Source organism: Meriones unguiculatus, chromosome 3 (assembly GCF_030254825.1).
Source record: "Meriones unguiculatus strain TT.TT164.6M chromosome 3, Bangor_MerUng_6.1, whole genome shotgun sequence".
Classification (NCBI taxonomy): Eukaryota; Metazoa; Chordata; class Mammalia; order Rodentia; family Muridae; genus Meriones; species Meriones unguiculatus.
This window is the reverse complement of record NC_083351.1, coordinates 130,126,349-130,141,476: the sequence shown is the minus strand read 5'-3', so window position 1 is coordinate 130,141,476 and position 15,128 is coordinate 130,126,349. Positions and strand designations below refer to the sequence as shown.

The window sequence follows — 15,128 nt, the reverse complement described above, 5'->3', positions numbered from 1 at the left end:
TTTTTGAACATCACCACAATGCAAAGACTTGGTTTCATTATTGTGATATACAGAAATAGTAGGTGGCTTGTTTCTAGTCAATAATTATAGAAGGCATGGCTTGTGAGATTCAGCTTGGCTTGATTCTGAAATCCTAAAAAGTCATTACCTAGTACCCCAACATCACTGGTGGTTATGGTTTCCCATGGCTTTTCCATGTGAGCCTTTTCTCACAGAGGCAAAGAATGTGTAGCAAATTTCCTAGGTGCAAAAGAGTACTGGTAACTTTGATCTTCCAAATATTTCTAAGGAAGACAGCTTAGGAGGCTCTCTTTAAATAAAAAAGGTTTCAAACAATCCCATCTCTTCCTGTATATTAGAAATAGATGTGATGCAATCTTAGTCCCAAGTCCTGAAAAAAAATTTATTTGTGATCACATTCCACAAAAGAAAACTTTTGTATCATTATAAATCAGTCCACTATCAAGTCATCAGTTATATCCTTTGACTTGTATGTCCATGGTCAACTTCCTGATCATGTTAATCTGCAGTACATGGCAGTTTTCATTTCTAGAATTTAACCCACATGTTGTGTCATCTTATGTAAAAACTGAATGTCATCTATTCCATCTCTAGTCCAAGAAAATATTTAGCCATTTCCAAAATCTTTGAGTAAATATTTGAGGGTATAGTTAGAATATATTTATTCAGCATGAGTGGCTTCACTTCTCAAGATTGTTGATGTAGTCTAAGATTCATTTTTCTTTGCTTTCTAGGTGCTTGAGACATGATTTCTGCTGGCTTCCTGGCCATCCTGTGCTTGGGAGTGGCCTCTGCTGCTCCATCACATGATTACACTTTAGATGCTGAGTGGGAGCAGTGGAAGAGGAGCTATGAAAAAATCTACAGCCCAGTAGGTCACATGGACACACAAAGAGGGTCCTTGTAGAGCATGCTCATTACTGTTGGGGGTTCTCTGATATAATAGTGTCCATAGAGGCTACCCCTACCTGAGGTATTAATGTAACAAAAGGTGAGCACAAGGTGGCCACATCTCTGTTCATTATGGTGTTGAGAGTCATGTACTTTGCTGTCCTGATTTCTATGCATCTGTAGCAGCAAGTCCACTTGGTCAGCTAGAACAGAGATATAATGGGAAGTAAATGCCATCTATTATGTTTATTTCCAGGAAGAGGAAAAACAGAGGAGAGCAGTATGGGAAGAAAATATGAAAATGTTCAAACTGCACAGTGGGGTGAATGGTCTGTGGATAAACAACGTCACTATAGAGATGAATGAATTTGGTGACAGGGTGAGTGTGAATGAAATTGTTTTACTTGCTTCTGCTTTTTCTCTTGTTGTTTCAATGGAGTCTCAATGTGCTTTTCTTTGAAGACTGGTGAAGAAATGAGGAAAATGATGAATAACAGTTCAGTTCTGACTCTAAGAAATGGGAAACACATCCAGAAACGTGGGAATGTTCCAATCCCCACAACTTTGGATTGGAGAAAGGAAGGCTATGTGACTCCTGTGAGAAGTCAGGTATGACAACATCACATGGCTGTATTCCTCAACTACTGGGGATGCAACACGTTATTGTCATGTCTGTGTTATTTGACTGTGGTATGACATGCTATTTGCTATTCACTAAACACATTTCTATAACTTGTATGCATAGGTACTGTTTCTAGCATTCTGTTGGAAGAACAAATGATTCTTGGTTGTCTTGAGGTCTGAGGAAGTCCTAATGTATGACTTATCAATTATAGGGACACACATATTCAGTGTCATTTTCATGCATTGTTTACTCTTAAACTTCTACTTAATAGTTCCACTGCATTTCCTTAGACAGTTAATTTCTTCTGTTAATGACATTTATCGCACTGGTGTCCTGTAGGTCATGGCTTTAGGAGAATGTATTTTTGTCTGTGTGGCTACCCACTGGAGCATGAAACATCTCCCCATTGATATGACCCTTCTTACCTAGGCATTTATCAGATGCTAATAGTTCCTTTTTTTTGATAAAGAACTCAACTTCTTGAGATATTGTTGCAGTTAGTATTTCTTGTTAACGACAACCTCTTTTTTCCATCTCAGGGACCATGTGGTGTATGTTGGGCTTTTGCTGTGGTTGGTTCTTTAGAAGGACAGCTGTTCAGGAAAACAGGCAAACTGATCCCACTGAGTGTACAGAACCTAGTGGACTGCTCTCGATCTTTTGGCACTAATGGCTGTATTGATGGCAAACCTTATGGTGCCTTCCAATATGTGAAGAACAATGGAGGTCTGGAAGCTGAGGCCACATATCCATATGAAGCCAAGGTAAGTGGGCTGCCTGTGTTGTCATTTCAGTTCAGCCAGAGCAAGGGAAAATGACAGAAATGATTCATTGTCGTAAGCTCACATTGAATGTAGACTCACTGCACACCATCAGTTCTGCCATTATAGTACCCACTACTGCATAGTTGTCTGAGTCCTTTGTTCCTGTTCTATGCACATACAGAATGTGCAAATCATTCTACATTTAATACATTTCTGTAACATGTAAATTTCTTATGGATAGGAAGACTTATGAGATACTTTGAAGACATTAAATTGATTTTCAGTTCCGTATCTCCCAGTATCCATTTCTAGGGATGATTTACAATGGCCCAGATGTGGGTTTTCCATTGAAAAGTGAAGAATGTTGTGGTTTTGATTCATTATTCAGAGGATAGATTAGAGTAACCAAGTATCTTGTCTTTTTACCTTGTAAAGGAAGGACTCTGCAGGTACCGTCCTGAACGTTCTGTTGTTACGGTCTCCCGTGTTTTGGGTGTCCCAAGGACTGAAGCAGCCCTAATGAATGCTCTAATAACTCATGGGCCTATCATTGTTTCAATAGATGCTGCACATGAATCTTTTGATAAATATACAGGAGGTAAGCATGTGCTCTTCTAAGTGTTAATTAAGAATGCTTTGACACCTGTTTTTGACATGCCAGGTTGATGTCCTGATGTATAAAATTTGCTGTAAATATTAGGCTTTGTAAATTTTATCCTTGTCACTAATCATGTGTGTTATTTTTATGTGACATGACATTCCAGTGCATGTGAGGACTTCATTACTGTTCATTTTTGTTTAGCTTTTTTTTATTCCACTTTTCTCTGTTATTTCTTAAGATGTGGAGTTGCTGTCTTTCTAAAACGTAATTCTAAAGAGCCCCTTGAATTAAGTAATTTATTCTTAGTTATGATTTCCTGGAATGGGGATTATTAGTGAAAAACACAAGATATCAGGAAGTCATCTTATAAGACCGTGGAGAATTGCTTTCTGTCATTTTAGTCAAATTAGAAAATGCTTCACTTATTGTTTTTGACTGTGGTTATTTACTATCAGGTTCCTGGAGCATTTCATTCCCCTGATCTTATTTTTCAGGTATATATCATGAACCAAAATGCAGAAGTAAAACACTTAACCATAGTATGTTGCTAGTTGGCTTTGGCTATGAAGGCAAAGAGTCAGAAAACAGGAAATACTGGCTGGTAAAGAACAGGTATAAAATGCAAAGTATTTTATTTTAAGATTCAAATAGACTGTCTCTTTCTAGTTATATTTTAGATAAAATTCACAGAAGGCATTGTTACCATTAAGTTGAAAAACAGAATTTTTTTCCTTTTCTTTTTTTGGTCAAGTGTATGTGTGTGTGTGTGTGTGTGTGTGTGTGTGTGTGTGTGTGTGTGTGTATGTGCAGGTGTGATGTTAATAGCTTTTGTCATCCTCAGTGCTTTTCCACCTTATGTATTGAGGCTGGGAGTTTCTCTGATCTTGGGGTTTTCTATTTTGAGATTGTGCTTATCCAGGCTATTTCAGTTACATCCAGCCTTCTGCCAGGTTGTCTTTGAAGACATCTTAGCTTTATGAAATATGATTTTCATATATTTGTAATTTGTCTATTTCTACAAACGATTTTTGAGCATGGGCAGAGGCTCCTCCAAACCAGAAGACATCCCTTTCTCTAGAGCTCCAGTTACAGAGGATTGTGAGCTCACTGATATGGGTAATAGGTAGGAACTTTTGTCCTGAGAAAGAACTCCAAGTGGTGTCCCAAGTGGTCCTAAGCACTGACCCACATCCTCAGTCTCATCCTAGCTTTGAGTGAAATTTGGGATGAAATTTCAGGCCTTATACTCATGTTCTTGCTTTACTCTCTGATCTCTCTCTTTGGCTGGAGCAACTAACATATAATACATGGCCACAGAGTTTAGATTTTGTCACTGGTTTCCTTGGGGAGCATTATCATATTGGTGCCATTGGTTTCCTGTTTCTAATTTGTTACTTCTTAACAACCTGTTGGTGGAAAGGCATCCTAATTTTCCCTGCTGTTATTTTACCATCCTCTGCGACATAACTCTTGGTACTCTACAGCTCACCCACCACCTTTTCTGATGCCATCTATTAAGCTGGCCAGGTGTTCATTGCTCAAACACAGATTTATTGTAACAACTCCCTCTGCTGTGTCTTTTCTTGTAAATGGAATGCCTGGTTTCTTTCAGCTATGGCAAAAGATGGGGAGAAAATGGTTACATGAAGATTCCCAGAGACCAGAACAACTACTGTGGAATTGCTTCCTGTGCTATGTACCCTGTACTGTGAGATGCCTGGTGGAATAAAAAAAGAAAAGATATTTTGCGTCACATAGACAAGAACCTTATCCTCTTCAAAGTGGCCAGCCTCTATTGTGTAGAAGACACTTGAGTCTCAGAAAAACATGGAAAGTTGTGAAATCTCTGGTATGCTTGTTGTAGTTAGATATAGCTGTTGCTATAACTAATTCTCATACTGATTTACATAAATTATTCTTCTAATGATTTTATTTTAACTTTTCATTCTACCAAATGATGTTATAAAAATAAAAGTTAAATTCAAATGCAATGTCTATCTTTTCTATGTTTGTGAAGTAGCTTTTTGCGTTGAAATACAAGATAGAACTAAATGTGCTGCTAATGTTCTAGGAGGAAGAATAGGTGGCACCTATATGATGGATTCCATCATTGGTTGTGGTTAGCCAACAGGGTTCTATATAGCAGCAACTCTGATTTCAAATACTATATGAAAACATCTGAATTTGTCATTTATGGCTGACATGTTTTCATCCAGTTTCAGTTCTTGGGCTTTCTCTGCAGTGTGAGGGTAACTTGTACTGCTCCACTGTATTGTGCTGGGTGGTAACTCTCCCTTGTCCAGCACCCCGGTCTTTTACTTGCTTCCCTGTGACTGTGGCAGAGACATCAAAGTGACCATATCTTCAGTTACTAGACTATACTTTCAGAAGGTTCAGTTGCTTAACACTCTGAGTGCTGATGGAGCCATTTGAATACAACTTTTGCAGTCACAGTCCTATTCTATTGTTGTTTACAGTTTTTAGCTTGAACATATAATTTCATGCATTTTACTTTGCCATATGTAAAGAAAAATAGCAATACATGTTTCTAAATACTTATTCCTTTCGTATATTCTCTTTATCACTATAAAGAGTGGGCTAAATCATTTATGGAAGGCATTACAATAGATCCCCAATTCACAATAAGTCATTAGCATAGTCAGCTCTCATTTCAGTTCCCTAGTTAGTGCTTGCCTTCACAGATTGCTTTTGTGTCCAGATAACTTTACCCACATGGGCATCATGGATGGATAAGTCGAGGGCATGTTCTTTTGTCAACATCTAGGTTGACAAGTAGGTCTGCTTAGTTAGAATCCTCTTCACCCCATGCTTCTTAACAACCCATTATGTGCTGAGCTTCAGTCTGCGCCTTGCTGTAAGATTTACCTATCTATCCACACAGGAAATGAAATACCCTGTTCTATCGTGTTATAGTATTCCATATAAAGAACCTATGTAGCTATATTCTACTCAGTCTTCTAAGCAAAGTTTAAATAAGGATCACAGTTTCTAATAAATAGTAGTTTCCTGCCTTTCCTTTTTCTGTGATGCTAATGAAGTACACAGTCTAATCAGATGTTCTTGGTTAGTCTTAATTCTCAATTCCTACAACTGCAGGAGCTATAGTATATTTCTTCTGATACTGCATGATCTCAGAATTGAATTAGAAACACAAATAACGAATGCTAGATGGAAGGTGGAGTTAATAAAACTCAGATTCTGTTTGTGAGGGTAGATGTTCCAATGTGGTGTGCTTTTTCAATGGAAAGAGAATAAGGATCTACGCTACTAGATGTGACATGAATAACATCTTCTTTTCATTCAGTTTGTCCATTGACCAGAATATCAGGTCCTATTCCTCTGAGGACTTGCCTTGTGTTACATGCTGGAAATACTAAATGCCTGTGGATGAATCCAAGAAGTAACTCAATGCTTTTTGGATATTTACTCCTTAATTATTAGTCTCAGAGATTTCATCAGGGACTTTTACATCTGGAAAAATTAATATATTGCTCTCAGTATCATTGTCTTGTTCAGGGGAATCCATTAGGAAATTTTCTCTCTTAGGAGTGTCATGACCTGTGTTCGGTTAAGTGAGGAGTAAAAAAATCAGAGCTTTGAGACATCCTATGAAGATTTATAGTGGGATATGCCCTTGTGAATATACCTTCTCCAGTGGAACCCAAATGTGGGAGATTATAAGGTGAAGCTTACCTGACAGGGATGGTAGCCATCAAACTAATCACAGTAGATGGTCTCTTCTGGTTTGGATTTCCATAATCAATCTAGGGGTTTAGGGAAAATAATTTTGGAATCATTGAGCAAATCCACCACTGACCTTGCATGTGCACAGCCTATTGTGTTTGAGAAGTTTTGTCATGTTGTCTATGATGTTGACAGGGGTTGAATAGAGTGACATCAAGATGGTACTTGGTGTTATAGTTTTCCTTCATTCTTTGAAGGTCCAGGGTACTCTTATTTCATTCATTGCACTATCACATATATAATTATCCTAATATTGAGAGTGTGCACATATGTTTCTTTTACATTATTGGGAATTAAATAATAAATCTGTTCTTTCCCTTTATTGGATAGGGTTTTGGGGACCACTGAATCCAGCTTAAAGGATGGATCATATTGGGTTAACTGCTAACTAACTGTGGTGATGGTACCAGAGCTCATTTCTGAGTCCCTGACATCCTGACACACAGGCTCAGTTACTCCTGTAGAACCAGAGATTCAGAATTGTGAGGAGTTCTAACCCTCTGGACTCATCTTCTGACTTAAGTGTTTTGGGGATTTGGGTAGATCAATGTAGATCTGACATGCTCTGTTCCCAAGGCTCTGGTTCTTTACTAAAATGAAGGGCAGAGGTAACTTTGGTTTCCATAGTTGGGCTTTATGTTATAACACCTTGTAACATCAATGAGATAGTAAGGATTGAAAAAAACACTTTATGAATTCTTTTCAAGTTTCACATCATGTACTCCAATCTCACTCATTTTCCAAACTCTTTGTATCTGCCCTCTGCCCATGCAATCTCCCCCCAGGTATAAAATAAAAAAAATAAAGAATTAATAAAACCAAACAAAGCATAAAACCCATCTCAACCTGGAAGCTGTAGTGTGTCTTTCTGTGTCCTATAATATACCCTTTTGTTCTCACAGATGTACTTGTTTCAATGATTCATTGGTCTGTTTTGAAGCCTCTGGCTTCTGCTTCACCATCAACCCTGGCTTCTCACTGGGACTCCTGTCAGATATCCTGTTGTTGCCCTGTGTCATGAAGATCCAGCAGTGCTGGATCTGTAGGACCAGCCTTTTAATGTTACATGTTTCCATCTCCCCCTTCTTTCATAAGATTCCCTGCTCTTTGCCCAATGTTTGGCTATGAGTCTCAACATCTGCTTTGATACCCTGCAGGGTAGAGTCTTTCAGAGGCCCTCTGTGGTAGGCTTCTGTCCTGCTCCTTGTTTCTCCCTCTTCTGATGTCCATACCTGGAGGGGACAGTAGCTTCATAAGGAGAGCAACAGAAACAAAAAAATTGGACACAGGGTTGTTTTCTGGGACTGATGCTACAACAAAGGACCAGGCATGGAGATAACCTAGAACCCTTGCACACATGTATCTCATGGCAGCTCAGTGTCCAAGTGGGATCCCTAGTCATGGGAACAGGGACTGTCTCTGACATAAACTGAATGCCCCGCTCTTTGATCACCTCCCCTTCAGGGGAGTGCAGCTTTACCAGGCCATAGAGGAAAACAATACAGCCAGTCCTAATGAGACATGATAGACTAGGATCAGATGGAAGGGGAGGAGGACCTCCCCAACACTGGACTAGGGGAGGGGCATAGGTAGTGATTAAACTTTAATTAATAAAAATAAACATAAAAAATGTTACATTTTGGGGTGGGCCAACTCAAAGACCTGGACCTGGGTCTTGGTGGTGGCTTAGTTGGTCAGCTCTCCAGCTCTCTCTAGCTACCACACCATCAGGAAAACTGTTCAGCACTGCCCCAGCTATCTTACCAAATGCTATACCCAGGTGAAGTGTTAGGTCAGCTCTCCCATTCTCACCCCCTCTTTGAGTTGGCTCCAGCTCTGCTGTGTTGATTACTTGAAGTGCAGGGCTTATTTTTCCGAGTGCTGCATCAAGTGAGGTAGTGGGCCATTTCTCCCCTCTCATGGCCCCAGGGCCAGCCCTCCTTACTGATGTGTGTGGTGAGGGGCATGTGAAGAGGAAGAGGCAAAACTTCTCTTCAGGAAATATCCTCTTCAATAGTCCACACGAGAAGTTAATCTATTTGATGGATCAGGGTAGTCCACACTTTGAAGTCATGGGAATAAGCAAAACCAAATTGTGAGGAGAGGATCCTAAGAGCTTTGCAGATGTTGAAATTAGATGACTTATGCAGCTGTGAACTGGTTGTAAAAGAACCAGTCATCAAAATCTAAACCTGAGCAATGGACTCTAACTCTTCAAATGAGAGTCATGAAGCATAATAATTAAAAAATACTAGGTGGTTATGGACCACTGCTGCTATAACTAAAGAACCTAGACTAACCTCCATTTGTTGTGGCCTTCTTTAACACTGAGGATGGGGTGTTTCATGGACTAGGACATTCAATTGATATTTTTTATTTCTTATGCTTTTGACTCTTTCATTTTCCCCTTTTTTTTCACAAAGATATTGTATTTGATATGGGAAATGAGGAATCCTTTACATGAATTACTACATTAATGGGAATTTTGGCACACCCTAGGTTAGTTCCATATGTTTTATCTGACATGATGACATTATTCTCAACCCATAGATGTCAGAAACATTAATAAGAGGCAGTTGGGTATTGGGTGGTTGTTGCCTTTTAAGGAAGGGAGGGAGGATATAGTACTATGAAGTATTTAAGGGGAATAACAAAACTGGAAGAGTTAATTTGATGTAGGATGGGAGGTCAATATAGGAACAGAAATGATGAAAAAAAAAATAACACTAAATACCATTCCAAAAAGTGATATGAAAATCTACCTATTACTAGAAGAAATCTACCTTCTACCTAGAAGCTTCCTAATGTAAATATGTACATATGGGTAAAGGAGTCATCATATATATATATATATATATATTTATATCACATATATGTATATTGTATATACATAAACACTAATACACATATACACATATGCACATATAATACACATACTCACATACAAACATATATACCCATATACATACAGACAGTATATATATGTATATATAAATAAACATATATATATATACATATATATAGGCACATATACACATATACATAAACACACTGTCACATACACAGAAACCCTTGCTCACATACATATATGCATACACACACACCCTTACACACATACATGTAAACATATACATATATATACACATGCAAATACACATACCTACACACATAGATACACATTTACACACATTCACATACACACATACACAATGCTCTCACATACATACATACACATACACACACACACACACACATACACACACAGACAGACACACACACATTCACGCAGACACACACACAAATACATTTTGCTGGATAGTTTTATGTCCACTTGACAAAAGCTAACCTTATTGAGGTAAATGGAATCATAGCTGACAAAATGTCTGCATGTGATCCGGCTGTAGGAAATTTTCTTTATTAGTGACTGATAGGCGAGGGTCCACCCCATTGTGAATAATGGCACACCTGGGCTGATAGACCAGGTTTCTATCAGAAAGCACACAGTAAACCACAAGGAGAAAGCCAGTAAGCAGTACACTGTCCTAGGCTCTGCATTGGCTCCTACCTCCCAGTCCTGCCATGTTTAGTTTTTTTTTTTTTTTTGTCCTGACTTCAGTCAATGATGAACCACAATATAGAAATACAAGCCAAATAAACCCCTAACTCTTCAACTTCCTCTTTGGACACACTGTTGTGTTCTGTCTCAGTGATAGAAACCCTAACTAATACTATATATAGTTGTGTATATATGTAATTGTACATATATAATTTTAAAAAATGAGGCAACAATACTCCTCCTAGACATATCAGGATCGCGAATAGGAAGCTAAACGGAATGAATGAGAAAGCTCTTTGATTGTTGTTGGCCAATCAGTTCTGATAGAACCATAAATTTTATAAGTTGTAGCCAGTTCAATTGGTTATTCTGAAGAACTAGAAATTAAGATCCTATTTCTGACGACATCTGGGGTACCAGAAGAATGAGATATTAAACCAATACTAGCTTGAGACCTTCATCCCTCTGGCTTGTTTTCACAGTGCTAAAATATGTTATGCACACTGCTGAAGATGAAAAGTAGTCACCACCTTTCCAAAATCCTATGGCTTCCAGTAAAGCTTATGCTGGGGAGACAACCCACTTATGCAATAGTGACAGAAGTGACATTTTAGTTACCAACCATCTTTTAAATGGGTTAAGTCTTTCCTAACAGGACGAAACCCACACATGATTCCACTGTTGGGTCAGTACCCATATATTCATGCTTTTGTATTTGATTTTGGCCATTGGTTGACAAGTGTCCTTTTGTACCAGTACCATGTTTTTTCTTACTATGGCTCTAATATATCTGGAAACTTGAAATGATAATCCTACTTCCATTGTTCTTTTTTTTTTTTTTTTTTTTTTTTTTCAATGCAGTTTATTCAGGAACATTGAACAATCCTTGGACCCCGGGGAAAGCCAGCCCACAGCTTAAATAGCCTCTGGGTAGCCAACCCAGGCGTGCCACGGGGGCAATGCAGATAGGTCCACATACATGGAAGCAAGCCAGATCCTCGGCCTTAGCCAAATGTGGAGTTGTTCGTGACAGAGAGCACTCACCAACGGGAAGGTGGAAGGCGGAAACCAGCTCCATTTTTAAGGCATAGCATTCCACAGCTCTCTACAGTTCCCCCTTTTTGTTTTAGACGCATCAGGCAAGAGTAGAGGTCTGATCTCTGATATTAGAAATAAATTGGGACTTTGTACAGATGTTCATTTAGGTGTCATCCACCCAAAGAGCATCAGAGCCGTCCGATACCTTTTTCTCAGAGGCGGGACCTGGGGCAACAACCCGCATGCAATCAGACATGCTCTTCTCTGGGTCCAAAGCGGCTGACCCTGAGTGCAGTGCTTAGCCTCGCATCCTGAGCGTATCATTTTAGCTTTTTATGGTATCCAACCATGCTTGGGGAGAATGTCCTGCTTCAATGGCTGTAAAGGCCTGAATGATCATGGCTGCATCACACTGTTGTGAGACTCTAATCTTGCATATATACCACAGGCAAACCAAGGAGACCAACACCAGAAGGCCTGCTAACACTCCCATGCCCACCCATTCCTTCAGATGATTCATGGCTGCAGCAATCCATGTTGATAATCCTGTGGCTAGTCCTGCGTCCACTCCGGTAGAATTTACTGTGACAATGGCCACTCTCAGCTGCTCCATCGTAGTATCGAATTCTCCAGTCCAATTACCTAAAATATAGCTCAACAATTGTTTAGACAGATTTGTAGAGCAGGAAAAATTCTCATGTTGTATGCTAGTGACACAAAGTCCATCATACTTTCATTGACAGCCAGGTTGAGCGATTTGCCATAGGGTATCAATTTGCTCCTGCAAGAGGTCAATCCTCTGATTGAACACCATCAAGCTTCCTTTTAGTTGAGCATTAATTCCTTTATGTACAACTAAGGCATGAGCTACATTGGCTAAATGATTATTCAGGGTCTGAGCAGTCTGCCCAGTATGACTCATGGCTAATGCCCTGGTGGTAGCTCCAACAGCCGTCAATGAGATGGTAGTAACAATGGTGGCTGTAGTTCCAAGATCCCTTTTCTGTCTGAAGAGAGTCATAGCATGAGGGGCATCAATGGGCATAGGCACCCAGTGAGGCATGCGAGTAACCAGGGCATACCTAACTTTACTAGCATTCCAGCATTGGGCAAAAAAGCAAGTATCATTACCACAATTACTTGGCTCTATCTGGCTAATAATGAATAAAAATGGGGGATATAGACAAACAGGTGTGGGCTTATAGGAAATATTATGAGAAGCCTTAACCCCTCGTTGGAACATCCTGCGTCAGTTCTAGAACTAGCAGTGGTGGTGTCCGAGGTCTGAGTAGGTTCAGGAGACCATTGCCCCCAGGGGCGAGACGTGCTCCATGCCAATTGACTAACTCCATGTTTTCCTCCAATTTTGAAAGTCATTTAAGGTTCTTAAATTATTTTTTCCCTTTTTTCTTAAATTTTTCATCAATTACACTTTATTCATTCTGCATCCCCCCATAAGCCCCTCCCTCCTCCCATCCCAATCCCACCCTCCCTCCTCCCTCTGCTTGCATGCCACTCCCCAAGTCCACTAATAGGGGAGGTTCTCCTCTCCTTTCTGATCTTAGTCTGTCAGTTCACATCAAAAGTGGCTGTATTGTCCTCTACTGTGGCCTGGTAAGGCTGCTCCCCCTCCCAGAGGGAGGTGATCAAAGAGCAGGCCAATCAGAGTATGTCAGAGGCAGTCCCTCTTCACATTACTATGTAACCCAATTGGACTCTGAACTGCCCTGGGCTACATCTGTGCAGGGGTTCTAGGTTATCTCCATGAATAGTCCTTGGTTGGAGTATGAGACTCTGGAAAGTTCCCTATGTTCAAATTTTCTTGTTCTGTTGCTCTCCTTGTGGAGACCCTGTCCTCTCCAGCTCTTACTATTTCCCAGTTCTTACCTAAAATTCCGTTCACTCTGCCCAACAGTTGCCCATCAGGCTCAGCATCTGCTTTGATAGTCTGAAGGGCAGAGGCTTTCAGAGGCCCTCTGTGGTAGGTTCCTAGGTTGTTTCCTGTTTTCTTCTTCTTCTGATGTCCATCCTCTTTGCCTTTCTGGATGGGGATTGGACGTTTTAGTTAGGGTCCTCTCTCTTGCTTAGTTTCTTTAGATGCACAGGTTTTAGTGGGTTTGTCCTATGTTGTATGTCTATATGAGTGAGTATATACCATGTGTGTCTTTTTGCTTCTGAGACAACTCACTCAGGATGATCCTTTCCAGATCCCACCATTTACCTGCAAATTTCATGATTTCCTTATTTTTCATTGCTGAGTAATATTCCATTGTGTAGATGTACCACAATTTCTGCATCCATTCTTCAATTGAGGGGCATCTGGGTTGTTTCCAGCTTCTGGCTATTACAAATAAAGCTGCTACAAACATGGTTGAGCAAATGTCCTTTTTGTGTACTTGAGCCTCTTTTGGATATATGCCCAGTAGTGGTATGGCTGGATCTTGAGGAAGCGCTATTCCTAGTTGTCTGAGAAAGCGCCAGATTGATTTCCAGAGTGGTTGTACAAGTTTACATTCCCACCTGCAGTGGAGAAGGGTTCCCCTTTCTCCACAACCTCTCCAGCATGTGTTGTCACTTGAGTTTTTGATCTTGGCCATTCTCATGGGTGTAAGGTGAAATCTCAGGGTTGTTTTGATTTGCATTTCCCTAATGGCTAATGAGGTTGAGCATTTCTTTAAGTGCTTCTCTGCCATTTGGTATTCCTCTACAGAGAATTCTCTGTTTAGCTCTGTTCCCCATTTTTTAAGTGGATTACTTGGTTTGCTGCTTTTCAGCTTCTTTAGTTCTTTATATATACTGGATATGAGTCCTCTGTCAGATAAAGGGTTGGTGAAGATTCTTTCCCAATCTGTAGGTGGTCGCTTTGTTTTGATGACGGTGTCCTTTGCTTTACAGAAGCTTTTCAGTTTCATGAGGTCCCATTTATTGGTTGTTGCTCTTAGAGCCTGGGCTGTTGGTGTTCTGTTCAGGAAGTTTCCCCCTGTACCAATGAGTTCTAGGGTATTTCCCACTTTTTTTTCAAGCCGATTTAATGTGTCTGGTTTTATGTTGAGGTCTTTGATCCACTTGGACTTCAGTTTTGTGCAGGGTGACAAGTATGGATCTATTTTCATTTTTCTACATGTAGACATCCAGTTAGACCAGCACCATTTGTTGAAGATGCTATCTTTTTTCCATTGTATGGTTTTGGCGTCTTTGTCAAAGATCAGGTGTCCATAAGTGTGTGGGTTTATTTCTGGGTCCTCTGTTCGGTTCCATTGATCCACCATTCTGTTTCTATGCCAGTATCATGCAGTTTTTAAAACTGTTGCTCTATAGTACAACTTAAGATCAGGGATGGAGATACCTCCAGAAGATCTTTTATTGTAGAGGATTGTTTTAGCAATTCTGGGTTTCTTGTTATTCCATATGAAGTTGAGAATTTTCCTTTCCAGGTCTGTAAAGAATTGTGTTGGTAATTTGATGGGCATTGCATTGAATCTGTAGATTGCTTTTGGTAAGATGGCCATTTTTACTATGTTAATCCTACCAAGCCATGAGCATGGGAGATCTTTCCATCTTCTCATATCTTCTTCTAATTCTTTCTTCAGAGATTTGAAATTTTTTTCATACAAGTCTTTGACTTCCTTGGTTAGGGTTACTCCGAGGTACCTTATGTCATTTGTGGCTATTGTGAAGGGTGTTGTTTCCTTAATTTCTTTCTCAGCCCTTTTGTCTTTTGTGTACAGGAGGGCTACTGATTTTTTTGAGTTAATTTTGTATCCTGCCACTTTGCTGAAGGTGTTTATCAGCTGTAGGAGTTCCCTGGTAGAGTTTTTGGGGTCACTCATGTATACTATCATATCATCTGCAAATAGTGATAATTTG

At 39.8% G+C, this 15,128-nt stretch overlaps 1 protein-coding gene across 2 annotated transcripts; it reads left to right on the top strand.

Moving 5' to 3' along the window:
* The first annotated feature begins 766 nt into the window (after positions 1-766).
* LOC110541891 (cathepsin 7-like) lies at positions 767-4,614 on the top strand. Of its 2 annotated transcripts, none has more exons than XM_021628582.1 (7): positions 767-892; positions 1,169-1,291; positions 1,375-1,521; positions 2,077-2,301; positions 2,737-2,899; positions 3,397-3,514; positions 4,515-4,614. In XM_021628582.1, the coding sequence occupies exons 1-7, from the start codon at positions 767-769 to the stop codon at positions 4,612-4,614; spliced, it is 1,002 nt and encodes a 333-aa protein (XP_021484257.1). The 2 variants fall into 2 exon arrangements, with proteins under 2 accessions (XP_021484257.1, XP_060234695.1); XM_060378712.1 differs by having other exon boundaries at positions 2,077-2,305; positions 2,741-2,899.
* Positions 4,615-15,128: the final 10,514 nt, after the last annotated feature.